This window comes from Hyposmocoma kahamanoa, unplaced genomic scaffold (genome assembly GCF_003589595.1).
Source record: "Hyposmocoma kahamanoa isolate Upper Pololo Valley unplaced genomic scaffold, ASM358959v1 89, whole genome shotgun sequence".
Classification (NCBI taxonomy): domain Eukaryota; kingdom Metazoa; phylum Arthropoda; class Insecta; order Lepidoptera; family Cosmopterigidae; genus Hyposmocoma; species Hyposmocoma kahamanoa.
The window spans coordinates 4161126-4182169 of NW_020654520.1; the positions used below are offsets into that span (position 1 = coordinate 4161126).

A 21044-nucleotide genomic window follows, 5' to 3' on the forward strand; every position below is an offset into this window, starting at 1 on the left:
CGATCCGGCCGGATTCGAACCGTCGTCTTCTAGCTCACCGTGCCAGACGCTATACCAAATTTTTCTATGTGCTTGCGTCGTGTCTCTGTATTTGGTTTTTCAACGACTTTTTAGTCGTAGCGCCATCTATGAGGAATCTATGAAAGATCTATCACCCAGTTAGTGCCTTTACAGCTACCAGTCCTGGCGAGAGATGTCGCTAATCTCTGTATTTTTATTTTTTTAATTTTGTTTGTTCTTTTCCTTTAATTCATTAATATAGCATATCGATGCCTTACTTTCTCAAACTCGTATCTTGTAAAGAGTGATTATTCAGGAGATTGCAAAACTTTCTATTCATTTTAAATTTCTTATCAAGGGTGTTAATTTGGACGCATTACTTTAAGAATAGATAAAAGCTAGTGTGTGAATATGAAGGAAATGTGATATAATAATAATAATAATAATAATTTTATTCTTAGACAACATGATCCATAATATTTGTTAATAAAAAGTACTTAAGCTAGTGTTAGTTTAAACATAAAAATAAAAATAAAAATAATACTAATAATAATTAAATAATAATTTGTTTAATAGGCGGGAGGATAACTGCCCAGCCAATGTTAGAGCAGTGAATAGCTAGCGGTGTGCAAACGCATCCACCGCCACAACATTGGGGACTCCCACCTATCTGTCAATGTGTTCAGGATGCTGTTTGTGCTGCCACGCATGCGACCGAGTAGCGACGCACTTCGCTTTCGTATGATAGCGTAAAAATCGTCTACACGTTTATCAGCGAACATGGTTGATGCGCTACAGAAACGTGGCAGTCGGAACAACATCCTGAACGCATTGTTATACTGAACGCGCAGTGCACCGTATGTCCGCTGCGTATAGTTGACCCACAGGCTGCACGTGTAAAAGGACTGGCAATAAGCTTTAAGAAGTGTTACCGTCACTTGATCTGTACATCTAAAATCAGCCTGCAAAATTTGTATATACAATCAATTTTTTGCATTTCAGTAACTTTGTGCTTTAAGATACGAGTTTCATATAATAAGGCGACGATATTACATTTGCCATTAATTCGTAAGGCAGATTGACAAGAATGCAATTGCAAAGCTATATTTGTTCACTTTCATCGTTCACAATTTCACATTAGCACAAAGATGTGGGTCCAAATACAACACTGGTGATTTCAATATAATCGTTTGAATTTGAAGACCTTTGCCACTGAAAACGGCTGTAAATATGATATATGTGTTACTGAAGTAGATGTTGAAATCCGCAAATTAACATTGTCATCCCATCTGAGTGTATACTTGCACTGCGCTTGCGCCGAGTTGGGCCGAATCCAAAGATAAATGGGCGGAACCTAAATATAAATGACCCTGTCATATGAACGTAATGCTTTTTTAGTTTTGTTTTTTTTAGTTACATATACACTATGACATTACTCCATGATTTACTCACCAAGGTAGCTTGTAACGTCGCCTTAGAGTGAAAACCTATCATACGCATTTTCACATGGTTCGTTTTTATTGACTTTTGTTGAAGAAAAACTTGTAAACTTCTTGCTCAAATATATTTTTTATCAGATGTTTGAAATGATTGAGATTGTATACTAAAGACATTATAATATAATTTAAAAATGAAAACGACACTACTCTGGTTGTAATGCAATAATTGAAAGTAGGTAATTTGTAGGCGAAAGTGCATGTGAAAAATCGCAAGTGTGACATGAAATATTCATTTTAAAATTGGCTCGCACTCTCTTGTGGTGCAAATGGTTTTTTCATATCGATTTCTTGTACCATGGCGCGTATTCACAACAGTATACAGTACCGGTTTGGTACAACATTATTTAAACTAAAGCTTTTAGTAGACATGGGGAAAAGCGTTACATTCCTATCTCGGTGTCTATCGTTCCAGTAACAAAAAAAACACAGTGACAAATCACCCAGATTTTGTCACGCCTGTCACTTACATCACGATATATGATATATTTTATAATAGTCGTTTTTAATCATTGACTTACAATTATATGGACGTCGGGTCCGCGCTAAAAAGTGTCCGAACTTATAGGGCGTTAAAATCGTATACAGAGCGTCATTCACGCTGTAGTCTTCGTTTGTTCGACTGACAGCGAAGCAAGCAAAATTAGACAGTACTGCGATGACATTACAATTTAAATCTAACGTTTTAGCTTTTTCATATTCCTTTACATGTCACTACGTTTAAATAGTTTGACTTGGGACATTTTTTTCGTGGTTTTTGTATTGGACCCGTCGTCCATTTATTTGTAAGTCAATGTTTTTAACGCTCACTTTGATATAACGTTTAATTTCATTTGAAAAATCCTTAAATAGAATGACTATATAACGTTGTAAAGGTGCCTATTTATTATCAATTCAATTGATATTACGATAAATAGTAAACATGAGTTACTCCGTAGATCTATCTAACGCGTTAAGATAAGAGCAACGGCATATAGACAAATAAAGATATTTGGAATCTGTCATCGCCGAGGCCACCATTTGAATATAATGACACAATTTTACCAACGTACCTTTGCTGCTGAAAAACACTTATATTGTCAGATATTTATGAGGATATCAATGAGTTGTAGTTTTTTCATTAGCAGTAAGAAGTTGGTTCAAGTGTAAAATGCAAGGCCGGTGTATTGAGGTCGGCCTCACACGGTCGTTGACACAGTCGCTTCTTAGATAAGATTCTTAATGTGTTTATTATATATTATTCTTAAATAATCCACGGCTTTTATTTAAAAAATATTATTTGATATATGCGTGTAGATATTTGAGCTTAGACAAACTAGTTTTATTCAAAATTAATTTATGTATGCCCAACTCTTTATTATTTCTTTAAGTGAATTCGAAAAAAATTCGACATAATAATATATATAAAAATTTATTAATATTTACAACAAAGACAGCTCCATTACTCTTGTATTCAAGTAATTTCCAGTAAAAGCTGAAGATGGTGTTTTTGGGCCCTTAAATTGTTGCAAGCAAAATTAGACAGTACTGCAATGACGTTACAATTTAAATTAAATGTTTTAGTTTTTTTTTTATATTCGTTACATGTCACTACGTTTGTATAGGTTAACTTCGGACATTTTTTCGTGGTTTTTGTATTAGACTCGTTGTCCATTTGTTGGTAGGTCAATGAGTACAGCATACAAAACATCGACAATTAAAATACAAACATGAACATTCTAAATTTCGATTCATTCAAGTACCTTTTTCTTTTTTCACAGTGGCATGGTGGTATATCCTGTGAAGCAGCCGCCGCCTCCTCCTCAATGGGAGGAGCTGGAGCTCCCCTATTACCAGACTCCGAGTTGATCAAGCTCTGCCCAATGTGCCGCGTGCCTATTGAAAAGGACGAGGGATGTGCGCAAATGATGTGCAAACGGTGCAAACATGTGTTTTGCTGGTATTGCCTCGCTTCCTTAGATGTAAGTATTCGCTTTTTACCATTTAAGTAATGAGTAGATAAATTTTAAAGTAAGTTTTCTGAAACAGGTTTTGATTTACGTATAAAATTGTAATGAAAAACATTGACATGAAATCTTCAACTTTTCAATTCCAAAGACATTAGCGCACATGTCAATGTTACAAGGACAATAATTTTTAAAACCATTTGCAACTACAATAATTAAAACCTAATAACTCACAATTACTTCGCGATTGCATAAGCAGTCATTGGATCACGGTGTAACAATTGCTAAGCCCAAGTTCCCCTTGACCTGCGCCCGCGTCGTTTTGACGGCACACGAAGCGCATTGTACTTGAATCGATTGTGAGTTTGTAACCGAGGTTTAGAAAGCTCAATACATGTTAAGTGATATTGATGCATTGGTTGGATATTATGTATCCATTTTAAAACGAAATCTTTAGGGGATACAACGTTGCTCTGGTACTCATCATCATTATCAACCCATTTATACGTTCCACTGCTCTGCACGGGTTTCCTATCAGGTGAGAGTTTCACGCGTTTTCCGATGTTTGTGAACCTTCTTCGATGTGCAGGTTTCATTATTTTATCGTTCACCGAAAAGCTCATGGTAAATTTCAAACTAAATTTCGCATATAAATTTCGAGAAACCAGAGGTGCGAACCTGGATTCGAACCCACGGCCTCTTATTAAGCGGCGATAGGTCAAACCATTAAGCTACCACGGCTTCTCTCATAGTACAGGGAATTCGTGAGGTTATTTGGCACATCATATATTATTATTAGAATATTGTCCATTATGTCCATATCCTTTACATACTTTTAACCTTCCAACAGTTTTTTAAACGGTAATTAACTTTTTGTTAACGGTTACGAGAAGGACTTAAATCCTAAATATAAACATGATTCTTTATTATTAAGGGTCACTTCTATTAGGTTTTACATTTAAACTATTATCAAGTAAAATAAAAACATTAACTCATATGGAAATGCGTGTACAGGGTGTCCCATGGCTATGTGACCCGGAGGGAAAGTTTTTATAGGATGTTTTTCTTCATAGAGAAATCATTTAATCGGATCGAAGAGAGTTTTTTCTAAGTGTGCGATCTTTGTTGAATAATTATTGCTATTAATTAATAGCAGATTACATTAAAGAAGGTGTCAAGTGAAGGACAACTGGCAGATATTTTTACCAAAACTCTACCGGCTAAAAAAATTAGTTTGTCGATTGGGTATTCATTGAGAGAAAATGTTAGAGTTTGAGTATGATGTTCAATGAAACTCAATGCTCATAAAGAAGAAATATGTTTAAAAGTCATGTTTAAGTATAGCTTGTGAAAATAATGTCGGAAAAATAAAAAGAGATATAGCGATAATTACATTTATAATATATATGCCTGCACACTTGTTCCCTGAACGTTATAACTTGGGTCTTTTCAATGCCGGAGTAAATAGGCATTATTTAGATGTGCATGCACCATCGTCGACCTCATCGTCACTTTCCATCAGGTGAGATGGAGGTCAAATGCGCACTTATATTTTATAAAAAAAAAATCACAAAAAACATTATTGAATATCTGGTGGTGAAACATCCTGACATGCGCCTGACGACAATTCGCCGTTGAAGAGCAGCACCAAAATATTGCAATGGCAGTTGAGTAGCACTTGATGGTTAGTCATTGACGAGCCACTACGGTTAACTTTTAGCAGTATACCAAACGTACAAAATCCTACTATTGACAGACACTGTATCGGCACACGCCTGAGATAAATTCTTATAATCTCAGTACAGAATACTAAAAAAACCGACCTCAAAAGTATGTGGAATTACATCTACTTGTCAAGTTTTATTGAAATATCCCCTAGTTCGCCATTATACAGGACTTGACACAGGAGATAATAAAAATCGGTTCTCACTACTCAAAGTATATTAAGACAAAAACGCCTTGAATTGGAGAATAGCAAAACCATTAAAATAATTGCTCCTTATGTACAATTTAGGCGCTATTTAGAAAAATGAATGTTCATACGTGATCAGCCACCCGTAGAGGTGGATGATTTTTTTCAAAATGAAATGGGACCACAATGGAGGTACCCTCTTTCCAACAAAAAAAGAATCATGAAAATTGGTTCACAAATACCGGAGTTATCGCGTAACATACATACAAAAAAAAGAACATATAGTCGAATTGAGAACCTCCTCCTTTTTTTGAAGTCGGTTAAAAATCGATATCAAAGTCTCTCACTAATAAATTATGTTTCATTATTACAGTCATGAAGTAAGTTTTTAAATTCTGTAATTCTCTTACTTTTCTGGCAACAAGCACGGAAAGGTTCATTAAAAACTAAAGCAAAATCTTCTCTCGTTACGTTTTACTAATCTGCGAAACAAATTGAAATGTCTAGACAATGAAAAACATAAATTGTTTTTCTTTTGTAACTAACACCATTATCTTACAGGCTATGGCCTGAAATTAATGGTTTATTATTATAATAAGCAAAATAAGCGTAATTGACATTTAAATTTGGCTAAGAAAAAAATCTTTAGCCAATATTTTTAAAGTTACCAAAATTCAAATGCGTTGTTTAAGTTAAGGAGGGTAGCAATGTACCTACATGATTTTGGCATTGACTTACAAATAAATGGACGACGGGTCTAATACAAAAACCACGAAAAAAAGTCCCAAGATGTAAAGGAATATGAAAAAGCTAAAACGTTGAATTTAAATTGTAATGTCATCGCAGTACTGTCTAATTTTGCTTGCTTCGCTGTCAGTCGAACAAACGAAGACTAAAGCGTGAATGACGCTCTGTATACGATTTTAACGCCCTATAAGTTCGGACACTTTTTAGCGCGGACCCGACGTCCATATAATTGTAAGTCAATGGATTTTGGTAATTTATTGCATCTTTTTGGTACGACACTGTACACGTCATTTTCGTGGACACAGATGTGTCAACGTTGATTTCTGCAGAAAGTTACCATTTGATTTGAATGTTTTAGGTTTTTCGCACTGTCCTATATCCCTATTTTCAATTGTTTAATTCTTTGTCACGTAATAAACGCAATTCGCCACGAAAATGACGATTAGAACCATTTTCATGGGAGCGGTTCACAAAATAGTACTTTTAATGGAGAGCGCTTGTCTTCTATGCAGAAGAACCTTGGTTCGATTTCGATGGTCATTCCTATAATCTGACCAAGAAATGGATTTTCATAATGGTGCTAAAGCTGCCTTAATTCTAAAGTTTCGCACAAAAAATCAGTTCTTTTCTTTATCAATACTATAAACTGTCTGATACTGCGCTTGATTCCTGTGTATTGTCTGGGATTTGTTGTATGCAGTTGAAAACATTACACAAGCCACACTAAGAAACGAATTTGTAAACAATAACGTTGTTTTTTTTTATTTTTACAAACTACTACACGCTCACTACTTAGCGCAGCATTTATGTATGTTCACTAATCACAGTATAAATATACATTAAGGTATCCGAACACGAATTAAAAAAAACACCTCGTGGATGGCGGTCTAAGTGTTTTATGTACGAAATAAAAGCGAATGGCCAAAAATTTCAAGGTATTCTATTTTTAAAATTCGAATTGATATCAGTGTTTTGTGCCTCACTTTTTTTTATTCTGCTGTTTTAAGACTCACTCCGTTCTAAATTTAGCCGATCGTGATCGTTTAAAAATAAAATGAGAATCGGTACGTGACGGTATTCTCTAATCGATCGTTAAACATACGGTATAAACTTTACTAACGCTATGAAAATAGATTTGTGGACGGTTTAGAAAAGTAGTATTACCGTTATTATAATTGGTATATTTAACTTTATGCTAAAATTGAAATGGATACACGAATTCTAATATACGAGATAAACTTACTAATACACGAGTGCTGTTGAATACGAATATTATTCATCATGATACGCCCCACTACTGAGCATGAACCTCCTACAAAGAGAGGAATTTCATAGCGTATCACCCAGGTCCAACTTGACACACCTTCAGTGACTTATCTAATAATAATAATGTGCCAAACAAGTACACCGATAACGTGGTAACAAACTAGGAAATTACCTACCAGTACCAGAGCAACGCATTTCACTTTGGGGCACCCAGAACACCCAGACCAGAAACGTTCATTTCCCAAATTGGTTCTACCGGGAAGCGAACCCGGGACATCCATATCCATCGCTCATAATTTAGACCGTTGAGCCACCGAGACCGTTGAGTCATTATCTAACCTTCCTTCGACATGCAGAATTCTTCATAATATTTTTCTTTACTCTTATGTGAACAAAATGGAAATCGAATCTACGACCTCTTAAATAGTACATAAAGAATCCGCTCTCTCGATTAAGTTGTCACTATGAATGTTTTACGATTTAAGTATATACCTACTATAAAAACGTGTTTGCAATTTTGTTTCTTCGCTCTGTTTGCAAATGATATTCCATAAAACTACAGCAAGCCGACAAAAATAAAATCATTTCTATTTGTTTGCGTACATTGTAATAAAATATATTTGTAATTACAAAACAGCAAAATGTTTAATCACAATACCGTAAACAAAAAGTATAAAGAAACATTTTTTTAGCATTAGTATTTAGCATTTTTTTCAGCCTTTTTTTATATAACATATGATAATAAGTCGTGCGCCTGGTGATCAGCGACCGTAGCGACACGCCTATCCATATCAGTTGCAATGTCACTCAGAGCTTTAAATCGCAAAGAGCTGAGAGGCAAATACGTATAAAAGAAATATAGAAAAATTTCAGCCACAAACTTCAATAGCATGCTGAAAGTAAAGTATGTGTTTGTGTATATACAGATGTCCCAAAAATATCACGCCAGATTGACACTGTGGGTAGATGAACTCTATACCTAACAGAAAAAAATAATTTGACCTTAATAAGTCTTTTGGCTTTGGAGATATTGGCACTTTTTTATTTTTTTGGGAAAACTCAACTTTATGTTGGGTTTTATGCTATTATTGCCAGGGTTAGCTCCAGATGGTTGTTATTTTTATTTTTGTGGTTATTCTAAATAGTTTTTCCAGGCATTGCATCTAATATTTTACTGAGAAATGTGAAAAAAGTTATTAATTTCGTATAACCTCGTACTTTTGTAAAAAAAAAACCTGCCATCTCGAAAATGGGACGTTGTATAATTATACCTACACACATATTTTATTTTAAATATACGACAGATTGTAAGTTGTATTTAGAACAATATCCACACACTTTCCTCATTTGTCACGAGATTCTCGCAGACTTATAATATTGATATTTTCTTGCAGGACGATTTTCTTCTCAGGCACTACGACAAAGGCCCGTGCAAAAACAAACTCGGCCACTCCCGAGCATCGGTGCTTTGGCACCGCGCACAGGTAACAAATTACATTCGTTCACTGACCTACGTAGAATACATAAGAAAATATAATATAAAAAAAATCAAATATGATTAGTCGAAAATTATCGCCGGTGAGCGCACCTTCCTTATTTACAAAAACTTGAATTGGCTCGTTCTTAAAAGTTACTGTTATTTATCCTCAAATAAGGATCCGACCACACTCATCGGCACGCAACAGCACGAAGTTAACACTTCAGTATGTTTTAAATGGGTCGATGCTGGAGCGGACATGAATATTATTTTCTTGAATTTGATTTTTTTCAAATGTTTTGCAAATCTTCGATGATAGTGCAGTTACGCGTAACTAGCATTTGATTAAGAGTTTCCATTTCGGTAATTTATTGGCCAAATTAAATCCGCGTAAATGTCGTGACGACCAAATTAGCATGATTTACGGGAATCTATTGTTATCAGTCCGTGGACAACATAAATTAATGCTTACTGTGCAAAAATTAAAGTCGTAGCTACTGAAATAACCAAGTAATAGCGTTAAATTCCTCTCCTGTGAGATTTGGTTTGGTGCAGATACGCGCTTTTTACCAATACTACATACGCGGATTGGCACTATCCCCGACGAAATGTATTTACACGGTATTGTAGTTTAAGAACGAATGCACTGTGAAATTAAGCTAATTAACAAATAATTGTTAGAAAAAAAAACGTTATAATAATACATTCGTTGCCTTGTCATCCATCCAATTTCAAGAGTCTCAAATATGTATAATAAAACTCTCTTTTAATTAATCGTAACCTTATTTATAAAGTGACAAAATTCGTAAAGTAGTTTTTGCGAAGCTGACAATATAAAGACTTACGTAGGTACGTGGTAACAGCCATGAATACTTTGGCTTTGAATTGGCTCGCGCAAGTACATTTGAAATGAATATAATAAATAATATCAGTTTCTCCAAAAAGGTTAAGTTTTGAACTTACATTGAGGGAGTAAAATGTTAAGCAAAGCTGACGCTTGGTGAAGTCCAACCCTAACATTATTATGCGAATACTATAAATTCACCAAGGCTCTTTATCCTTATTTTTGTAGAAAATACTGTGTGCCTACCAGTATCAATATATTTGTACTAAAATTTTCCTTGTCCATTGCAGGTGGTAGGCATTTTCGCCGGTTTCGGTCTGCTACTACTGGTGGCGAGTCCTTTGCTATTGTTAGCAGCGCCCTGCATCGTCTGCTGCAAGTGCAGGTAGGTATCTGCTCATTTCGCACTTTTGTTCATGGGACCCTCTAAAGATTGGGGAATTAATGTGTAATATACAGGGTAATTTTTAAAATATACAAACAACCTCGCGGGACTATATTACCAACATCATAAACAACAACTTTTGTTCCGTTTTTACAAAACATAATAAATTTTACAAAAATAAACTTTCAAGTGTTTGTTGTCCTATTTGACACTTTTTCGATCTGTATTTGGTAGAATAGGTTGAAACGTGCAAGCGTTCTCCGCGCCGACTCCAACCCCCGTCCTTACTGAAGTTACGTTACTTAGTGACCCAAGGTGGGTCTTGACCTCCGACACCAGATTCTGCCACTCCTCCCGGTCCTGGGGGTCGATTCAGAACTTTACGATAACTCAGTTGTCGACCGATTCGTTTTGATATCGTACAATTTCTTTTCATTTTTATTCACAATACCCGAATCGAACGTCAAACTGTCGTATTCCAAACCGAACCGAAATGACGTCACACTTCTCGACCGGCAAAGGCTCCAAACGTTATTCAGAACATAGTTATCGAATGAAAGTTACCGAATATCCTGTTGTTTACAAAGCAAGAATGAAATATGGAAATATTTAATTATTTTAAATAAAGTCTGGATTTTGGTCAATTTTATTAATTTATTTTAATGCAAGACTAATGCATTCCTATATTTAAGGCCTTTAAATTCTTAAAAGTGTATATAAAAGGGTTTTCATTTTTCTTATAATCCATTTCACCGACTAACCCCGTAAACGCTGTTGGATAACGATATCGTATCCGAATCCGAATGGAACGTTTAACCCGGAATGTTCTGAATAGCTCGAAAACCGCTCTTCGATTCGAGAACGATATCCAATAGAACGATTCGGTTAAAATATCGAGGAGTTCTGAATCGGGGTCCTGAGCTTACTCCTTCCAGCCACTAGCACCGAGGTCCTTGAGATCTTTCAAGACTTCATCGCTCCAGCGGTACCTGGGGCGTCCGTCCTTTCGGTTGTCCCAAATAAGCCCTCTTCGCGACACGATCTTCTCCCATACTCTCCGCGTGTCCGAGCCAGCGGAGTCTCGCAGCTTTTGTTTCTCCCACAATATTGGGCTCGGACATTAGATGTTCAATCTCAAGGTTCTTCTTTGCCCTCCAGCTCCCATCCTCCCTTTCAGTTCCCACCCCCGTCCTGTACAAAGTTAATTACCGTTTAGAGCGATCTATTTATTTTTATATGAAAGTAAAATCTAATGACTTATTAAAAGTTATGGAACAAAAGTTTTTGTTTATGATGTTAGTAATATAGTCTTGCGAGGTTTTTAGCATTTTAAAAATAACCCCGTATAAATTCATTAATAATACTTTTATAATGGAATTAATTAAAATGTTATAAATTTCTAGACTATGCAACCCGAGCACGAAAAACCTGGAAGAAGTAGACGAAATAGACAGCATCAGTCCAGGCCGAGACGACGATGGCGATGACATTGCTAGATCCTCTAGATTCCTTGCTGATTGACGACTGACGCGGTACTAAAGAATGCGTGGACGCAGTATGAAGAACGTACTACCAATACAAAGAGCACATAGTGTAGTATACAGATTATTCAGTCTTTGCTTGTGTCGAAGCGATTGTACAATCTGAACCTTTTTTTTATCGTGATGATTGTGAGCATTTCGTCAGGTCACTAAGGCTTACTGTCAAATAGAACTTAATTATGTCTTAAAAGTTATCAAGGTCAGTCACCGGAGCAGGTCAATCGCACGCGGGGAATCGCAACACCTTACGCGGTAACGGGCAGTGTGTGTTCTCTACATTGAAATAGCTGTGTCTCGTGACATATGCCGTTACTATGCGTGATTTCGTCAAACATCGCTATTCGTGTTTTATGAAGGTGCATACATTTTAGATTGAATGTCCGATCTGGACATCGAGTATATACCAGAAACAGACGAAATGTCATTTGATTTGTTTGAATACTATTCTGCCAAATCATTACGGTGACAACTGCGCTCCGATTAGCCAGTTTGAAACAATGACGGGTGTCGTCAATTGTTTTTTTTTCAAATCAACTAGTTTAACTTGAGCATTGCTATAATGGACAAAGTATGAAAAATTACATACTTAATACCCATGAAATGTGATTTCGTTTGTTTCGTAATTAGATGTTTTGCTGTCTGTTGTTTCCCATACCATGAAATGGAACAGCCCATTTGTTAGAGATATTATCTTGATTGCAATAAATACAGAATAATTTTGGAATATACGGAGACGTACACACAGATCAGTTGTTGGCGCTGTACTATTTCAGCTTTCTGATTTGTGATTTCAGCGCGAACGAGTGTTGATATTTAAAAGTGATATAAGGCCCATTTGCGTGATGAGTTGCCAGGGGTGGATGGCCGTTATTTCGTCTCTATTTCTGGTTATATACTCGATGGGCCTGGATTACAGTAAATTTCTGTTAAGAATTCAGTGGAAATATTTGCTCCACCTGTTAGCGCCATCTAGGCGAAGGGCCTTACAATTTGTACAGCAGTCGTTAGAACACAGATGGCTCTGCCGCTCAAACGATTGTAACGCAGATGGCTGTACAGCTCAAATGAATGTGTATATTTATTTTGGAACATTTTTTGTTTAATTTATTTACATTTGAATGAATAATTGTCTTTACGGAACATAAAGCGAGTACACTTTAATATGCGTAAAATAAGTTGTAGAAGTATAAAGGAAAGATATTGAAAAGGTTATATTGTTTAAACAAATATTGGCACGGCATTAAGCCGTTGAAATTAGATGTCTGGACCTTGCGTCCATGTGGCGCTACCTGGTGAGCATAAAACTAGAGACATCATTGCAATGTCACGATTTAAAAGATATCTATTGGCAAATGAATTTCTTAATGCATTAGGCGTGATATTAACGCATCTTGATTGGCCAGTTTATATTTCGTACTGCATTCTTAACGCGAATGAATGAGTCTTTATTGCTAGAAGTTGCAACTAGAGGGCGTATTGTGTACCTGTCAGTTTAAAAGGTGGAGTTATCACTTGTCATTGACATTCATCACGCGGTAAATTGTACTAATTATGACAACATAATTTTCTTTACAAAAAAAATGAACACGGCTTAATTTTCAAATTTTTTGTTATAGTTACTAAAATAATACATGAATATTCAGTCATTTTGCCATAAATGGCATTTGCTGTTTGGTTTGCAATGCAAATTAATTGAATTTGAAATAAGTAGGTCGTTGTTTTTATGTACAATAAATAATAAGCATTTACATAAAGTTCAGTGACTTCAACTACAAAAAGTATTTAAACCTTGGAACGTTGTCGGTAACTAATACTAGTAACTATTATTGTTTACTTTGACTTTTAAATTTTGTGTTGTGAAACAAAGCTATTTGTAAATATGTCTGAAACATGACTTAAAATAATGTACTTTAATTCTATATTTCTTTAAATAATTAAAGGATTATTATCCAACATAGTTGCAAATATATAATTGTCTTTTAAAGACCTAAAGGAAAAGATCATAATAGATAAAAGTTGTTAGAAGTCCGTGACGTAAATCAAACATGTGTATAGGACCAATGACTCTTATTTTGACATACGTTTGACGTTTTTGTCTGTCATTTATTAAGGTTACTAGCAACACTGCATATACACTAGCGTCACATCTCCTATATCACATTAGTTGGATGATCTGTGAACTAATTTGACACGCATAACAAAAACAGTGTTGCCTTTAATAAAATATTGATAAGGATGGATGGCAACAATTTAAAAATTATGAATTTTTTTTTAAATTAGCAGCGTTGCTATAAGTTAAAATATATAATGTTAACCTGATTCAAAAAGGTTTATTTCATTGGCAGAAAAGTATAAATTATAAATTAAAAATAAACCTAAAAAATACGTAACAAAATACGATAACAGTTGATTTGTTGTAATAATTATATTTATAACAAAATTAAGTTTTGATTCAATGAATTTTTGCGTTATGCTATAGTAATCTATTCTAAGCAGGGTGGTGATAGCTACGAAGTGCAGATACGAGAAAGATTACTTAAAAGGCCGTCCTTATAAACCGATCTTAACTGTGAGAGTGATCTCATGATTAATAAATAAAACTTAAGCTAATGTTCCCATTTAAGTAGAATTTGAGATGTTGTGTGACTGAATTTGAACAAATTTTGGATACAGTGAGAGCATATGAAAGTCGTTTGAGATTCATCTTAAATCTGCAGTCAAACAGTTACAGATCCTGCTTAGAAAAGGAGCACACAATGATGTGGAGAGAACTGAAGTTATGTGAGACTGATGGTCCAGTTTGGGTGCCAATTTTGTTCTTTTGACTTTCATGCAGATGTTAACTTCTAATATGGGGCATATACAGACGATTTCTCATTTCGATCAGTTTAAAACGACGGATTAGCCATTAGGGCTACGTGAATAAGTGTTTTTTTTTAATAAAAATGTAAGTGCGCATTTGACCTCCATCTTCAATCAAATTCCATCCTGACGGAAAGTGATGATGAGGTCGGCGATGGCGCATGCACAAGTAAATAATGCCTATTCACTCTCGCCTTGAAGGGTTATAACGTTCAGGGAACAACCGTTCGCCGTATAAATGTGGAAGCCTAACGCTTCGTGAGAATCTTTGGAATATCCACAACATATGGGTGGAACCCAATGCTATCTAGTCCCCCGGCGATGGAAAGGGGAAGGCGGAATATTAAGTGTTTTTCTTCGTTGTGAAGAAAATCACAAAATAAATCAAAAGTCCCAGACTCCCCCAAGTGTCAAACATTTGCATGAGGGAAAAATATGTAAAACTGTTTATTTTCGATTTTTTATTTGTATGGTTGATAAAGATGAACTGTTCATACGTTTTTTATTCTTATCAATTGAAATTCAAGAATGCATTGTTTGATTGACATGAAAAGTTTGATTTTTTGCTTCAGGTTTGTTGTAAAAAGAATTGCAAAGACGGTTTGAAAAGGTTGACCATAATTCCGCGAAAAAAAATCAATATTTTGTGGCCACATAGGTTTAAGGATAAGGTGCACGGTCGAGTCTCGTCGTGGTAAAGTTGTGCAAGCAATGTACGTGTTTCAGGGAGTAGATATGCTTCTGCTTAATCAGTCCCCAATTAATTCCAAAGATGGCAATTTTTTCAAAAATTGTTTAAACATGCTCATGTTCATATGCCTTGTCAGTTCCACTACTTGACACCAGCACGAAAAGTCATTCATTTCATGAAGTACCCTTGGCTAGCAGTCTTATAAAGTTGAAATTGATTTTTTCAACCACAATTGAAGGCAGTAACAGATTCGTACAGAAACATTACTTCGTACGGTATCACTAAATTCATTGTTTATTGGCGGTGTCGGTTATTGTTTGACATAAAAATGTGGGTCAACATGTCGGCTTATCAAGCATGTTGACTAACGAATATGGCACCTTGTATGCTGATAATAAGATTTAGATGTCCGTACCATGTCTATTACTGATGCATAAAGCCATTTATTAAAATAGCTCCACCATTTTTTATTTCAGTCAGCTTTCTCGGGAAAAACATTCAATATTTTTTTTTATCTTACACGAATGCATATTACGCAGTTTTCTTTTTACAACAACGAAAACCATAAAAGATAAAACGCTGCTTATAACTAACAATGTGTAAAATTAAAAAAAAAAGCTTTTATTTAAACATATATGTAGGTATGGTAGGTAAGTTAGTCATTATCTTAAAAGTGAAGTAGTGATATTGATGATATTAATGTATATATTTTTTTATAATTGTAAAAGAACAGTATGCTTAGCGTACTAGGTTTTGTTTAAACGCAAATAATACAAGGTAAATGAAGAAGTCAGCATTATTTTTAACATCAAACGAGGTAACTGCAATGCAGTGAAGAGACAATGCATATATTTATATCTTTATATATATCGTGAGTTTTATTTTTTATTTTCCCATAACATCGTATATAACAAACATGTAAAGTTAGGGGCCATATTTAATTGACGTCATTGAAGTGTCACATGATGTGCCAGAAATTCATTGGAATGTGACAAAAAGTTGAAACTTGTGTGACATCAATTACAGATAGTCTACTGACTTAACTGGACGAAATAAATTATATAAGATTGAAAATATTTTTCGGAATTTTTTGAACAGGAATATTCTATAATGTTATTGTGGAAACTTATTTTTTTATTTCGGAACCCCACGTATTAAAAAAAATAGCACCGCTTTGCTGTGTGACGTCACACGGAGCCTTAAAATGTAACTTAGTAGAGTGTTAATATTTATGACTTAATGTAAATAAAAATTAATATTGTACTTAATAGAGGACCAATGGTTTGTTGCCCTTACTTCGTCTCTGGTAAAGTTTCTATGAGAACATATCAGTAAACAGGGTTATGCTCAGCTCATGAAATCTTGCGCTGGAAAAATAAATTACCCATGTCTCGGTGCACACAGTTTCATATTATCAATTTTAAGAATTCAGATGTTCAGTGGTTTCAAAAATATTACTGCTTATTTTTAACTACGGATAACTTTTAAAGTTAACAGTAAGCCTTTTAAAAACTTCAAAGTTAATATAACCATTGGTCCTTATTAGCTTGTTGTAGCAAGCTAGCGAAAGCATTTGTAGACTTAATCAAAAATTGTCTGTAGAAGACTTAGAAAGAGTAAGTAATATCTAAGTTGATTGTAAAAGCATTATCGCCGATATTCGTACAAAGACTTTGGTTTAAGTTAGGTGCAAGTTTCACTTGAACCAGGTTTGGCGATCTCAATGTTATGCATTGCATTTATTTTGAAAATGTTCGGATCAAGTTTCGTCACGAATTTTACACATGGATTTTTATGATTTGTTAAAAGATTTAAGTTTTCTTTGCACCTAACAAAAAAAAGGTACTGATACAAAAATTGTAAATAGAAAAAACTTTATTTTTTGTTATTTACTTCGTTTATTTTGTGTTGAGACAGAATTAATTTTCCGTTACTATAATTATAAACAATATAATAAAGATTTTTTTCTCATAAATCTATCTACAGGTTGCATTTTATTTCTGTTTACTTTTGACTTTTGCAGAAAATCCTGTTATGTATTCTTCAATGACATGTAAAAAGCTTAAGAACTTTTACGTGACAGTCCAAACCATAATATTGTGTTGTCTATTATTATTATTATTGTGAGGATAGTTTACTTCAGGCCAGTGCAGCTCTACATCACTCTAAACAATTGAAACTACTGTAATAAGTGCTAATTAGAATTCGGAGTCAAGGTATACAACATTATAGAACATTAGGATGTTTTTTTAGTATTAAATCTAATTGTTTTTTCACTCATCTGGCTGGAGCATATTGACACCATCAATTAACACTACTTGATCATGGTCTTTGTCGATTTTCCGTTTTTAATGCTAAATATATTCAATCAATCAATAACTGGTAGTAGAAAAATCATTAATACATATATGCTTGAAAATCAAAAGATGCAATTTCTAAATTAGGGTGTTAGCGTAATGTTATTTGCTGGTGTCAATGTCTGTCTGTCATGGAATGGCTTTCGTAGCCCATTACAAGGCAACACATTCAATGGGATAAGATTGACTTGAAAATATTACTTTATTATGTTTGCTTAAAAACAGATAGTACATACAAACGAAAAATAAATTACAAACTAATTTTTATTCAACACATTTACAATTTATAATAATGGTACCACATAACTCACAACAGTTCAAATTTTCCTAAACAATCCTGCAGTACTATCAAACAACATTGGGTGTTTAAATTCACCTCTCATGTCCAACATATAATGCGTCCAAGTGTTCTTTATTTTCAAAGGTAACTGTACTTTGGCTGCAGTTCGCTGTTCCTTACAACAAACATGATCAACAGGAACTTTCATCATACGGTTTTTCCCAAACGGAGTATATGTCACAAACGTAAGGTGCTTCCCTCCTTTATTAAGTATTAGATAGCGTACTGATTTCAGTGTGTACATCCAAATCATTGCTAGAGACCCTGTACCTGCAAAGTTAATTAAATTATTAGAAAAATAAATTAGGTATGAACAAAGAAATGCAACTGGAAAGCAAAAGGGTAATTTTCAGGTTAGTTTTCTCTATCTAATTTCGGTGGCAATATTATATTATTTAAATATTCTAGAATATTATCATGAAGTATTATTTAATATTTAAGTGTAGTATCCTGAAATATTATTCAATATTTCATGATAATATTAATATTAATAATTATTGGAGTATTTATTCATTTTTATTATTTAATAATAAAAATGAATAAATACTATATATAATAAAAATAATAAAAATTGCCACCAAAATCGGATAAACTAGTGTGAAAATTACTCAAAAGCATTTATAAGTACTAGACATAATTTCTGAGCAACCCTTTTTTATAGACGAGTTACATACTATAGGCATATGGGATTTGTCAAGTATATCTTAGGGTGACGGACACTGTGGCAGTACCCCTTACATCTTTGCAATTCTATTTTCCTGAGTGTCACTGCAACTATTATAGGTAGGTGTGTCGCCACACCACCAGGTGCACAACTTGTTCGTCCCATCATTCAATATCATAAAAATATTACATAAAAAAGTTACAATGGCTAATAGTATATCGAACACAAAGAAAACTTTCTTCAATCTGACAGGTCTCGAATCTACATCTGTACGCCAAACTGGAGAGATTTAGGCTGCGATTCCACCAAAGCTGTTAGAGGTGACTGGTAGTGCGAGGATGTGCAGGAAAGCTGTGAAACCGTATATAGCTGAGCAGAGCAAGGATGAGTAGCGGACTCTGTTCAGCAGAGCATGGTTGGGTTGGGGTGTGGTAAGGAGAGCGGAGGCGAACCTTACACACATAGGAATGTGATGTGTGAAAAAGAAAGAGATGTGTGTGAGGGATGCAAGTGAGGACACTTGCATCCCTCACACACATCTCTTTCTTTTTTGTATGTACAAAAATTTAGCTACGCTAGCCTTTCTCCACCAGAGCTGCACTAAGCGAGGCTAAGAACATGAAGTAATCCTATGGGTGGATATTTCCTTGCACACCGCCTCTCTACATCGCACATCTCCAGTGGAATTGCAGCCATATGAAGCTTCTCACTCAGCACTGACATCAAAATATTCAATCGAGATATAAAATCAATAAAAAAATGATGTAGGTTCTTTGGATTAACGAAAAATGTTAATCTAAGGCAAGTATAAAATTAATTCTTACCAACAAGTAAGGCCACGCTTCCCAAAGTGTTCCTATACTTGTTTTCTCCTAAATTTATCCTTCTAAACCACGGTGTATCGTCCGTTATCTTGGTTTTGTCCACCGGAGCGTCTCTTAGAGTGGAGAACGCGAATATACCCAAATATGACCAGAACATGTATTGAACCACTGCGAACAGGTTCATATACATATAAAACTTTGGATTCTCATACTTAAACAAAATAACGTCTTTTGTAACATTTGTATTCACATCATGAATCGTTTTCGTAGCTACTGAACTATACGACACATGTTTCACTTTATTAGTACAATTGTTGCATGTTGATGGATAGCGGAGTGCACCAGATCGCCTTAAGAACAATGATGCGTATGATATAAGAGACATTTTCTGAGATTTTGTGTTATATTTTCACAAAAAATATTATTTCATTACCTACATAGATAACCTCAAATAATAACAGCATAACAGCTGACTGACACTGGCTGACAGAGTGACAGTCTTAATGACGCTCGTTTCGTTTGGCAGCAAGGGAATATCAAATTGGCATTTGGCACTATTCATCACCACCTTAATGTTACATATAATTTGTGGTGTTTCGTACAATTAAGCGCTGGTGTAGTTTATGCCAAAGCTTCTTAACCATAAACAAATACTTAGCTTTTTTTTAAGTTCTGTTCGTTCCGTCATAAATAAACTAATAATAATAATAGTACCGCCTCCCCCATTTAAAAATTCAAAATTAATCTTTTAGGCCTTGGGAGAGGCGAGAGTCTAAAATAGATAGGTATAATAATAATAATAACGCACACACTCAACATAGCCCAGCACTAGGGAACCCCTGTGTCGCGGGTGCCATGGACACACACATAGACAACCACAAATTACACCCAAACTCACGAGAGAAATAAATGTAGGCCATACAAATATTTCTCCCGGCCCGGGAATTGAACCTGGAACCTCGGCGTGGCAGTCCGGCAAGGTAACCGTTCGGCCACTTAGACAGTTTGCAAAAATATGCAACTTTAAAAACTACCAGTGATATCACTTTTGGATAAAGCCACCGACATTATTAACATAAATCATAGGCTCTCAAACTTTTTGACTCACTGTCATTTAGGCAAAATAAAAAAAAATTCAACACACAATGGAAAACACGTACTTTTTATATTTATTTAATACAAAAATTATAAGAAAATAAAATATTTATACTTTATTTGGCTACTTCGCGTGCCCAATGTAATAATATAAAAATACTTAATTGCCGCTGCTACGCTTCAGAATGCGTCCGGCCATTATTTATGTTAAACGTTAGTCGAAAATAGAAATATACAATGCTTTGAATTGATTTTTGGAAGATTTTCTATACATGATTGGTTTGGAAGTATTTTTGTTTATCTATCTGATAATAATAAACAATATTGTTTTTCTAATGAAGCTGACCTGACAGTTCAATAATGATAACCCTAAATAAATAAAGAGTTAAAAAAACATGCAAATGAGTTTATACCGCATGATTCATAATACATTTTACTTGGTGCGGTACGTTTGTGGTCTTTGCTTAGTAGACCATATATACATATGTACAATGCATTGAGTTTCGTGAATTCGTGGTACTGTTGCTTCCATGTTCCTTCATCATGTTTTTGGTCAAATTTTGATGTGTATTCTATGCAACACAGTACCCGATTTAG

General features: G+C 34.7%; 2 protein-coding genes across 3 annotated transcripts in view; one reads left to right on the forward strand and one right to left on the reverse strand.

The window, feature by feature from the left end:
• Positions 1–12093, forward strand: part of LOC113236124 — a 221413-nt gene extending 209320 nt beyond the window's left edge. For both annotated transcript variants that reach the window (XM_026472121.1, XM_026472122.1), the window contains exons 9-12: positions 3257–3457; positions 8762–8851; positions 9979–10073; positions 11477–12093. In XM_026472121.1, the coding sequence (XP_026327906.1) occupies positions 3257–3457; positions 8762–8851; positions 9979–10073; positions 11477–11594 (504 nt within the window). In that variant the 3' untranslated portion in view covers positions 11595–12093. The remainder of the gene's footprint in view (positions 1–3256; positions 3458–8761; positions 8852–9978; positions 10074–11476) is intronic.
• A 5085-nt stretch (positions 12094–17178) lies between these two features.
• On the reverse strand, positions 17179–19855 carry LOC113236170 (transmembrane protein 223). The gene is made up of 2 exons (XM_026472179.1): positions 19353–19855; positions 17179–18134 (listed from the first exon to the last, which is right to left on the reverse strand). Exons 1-2 carry the CDS (start codon positions 19735–19737, stop codon positions 17842–17844), a joined length of 678 nt encoding a protein of 225 aa, XP_026327964.1. The 5' UTR covers positions 19738–19855; the 3' UTR covers positions 17179–17841.
• Positions 19856–21044: the final 1189 nt, after the last annotated feature.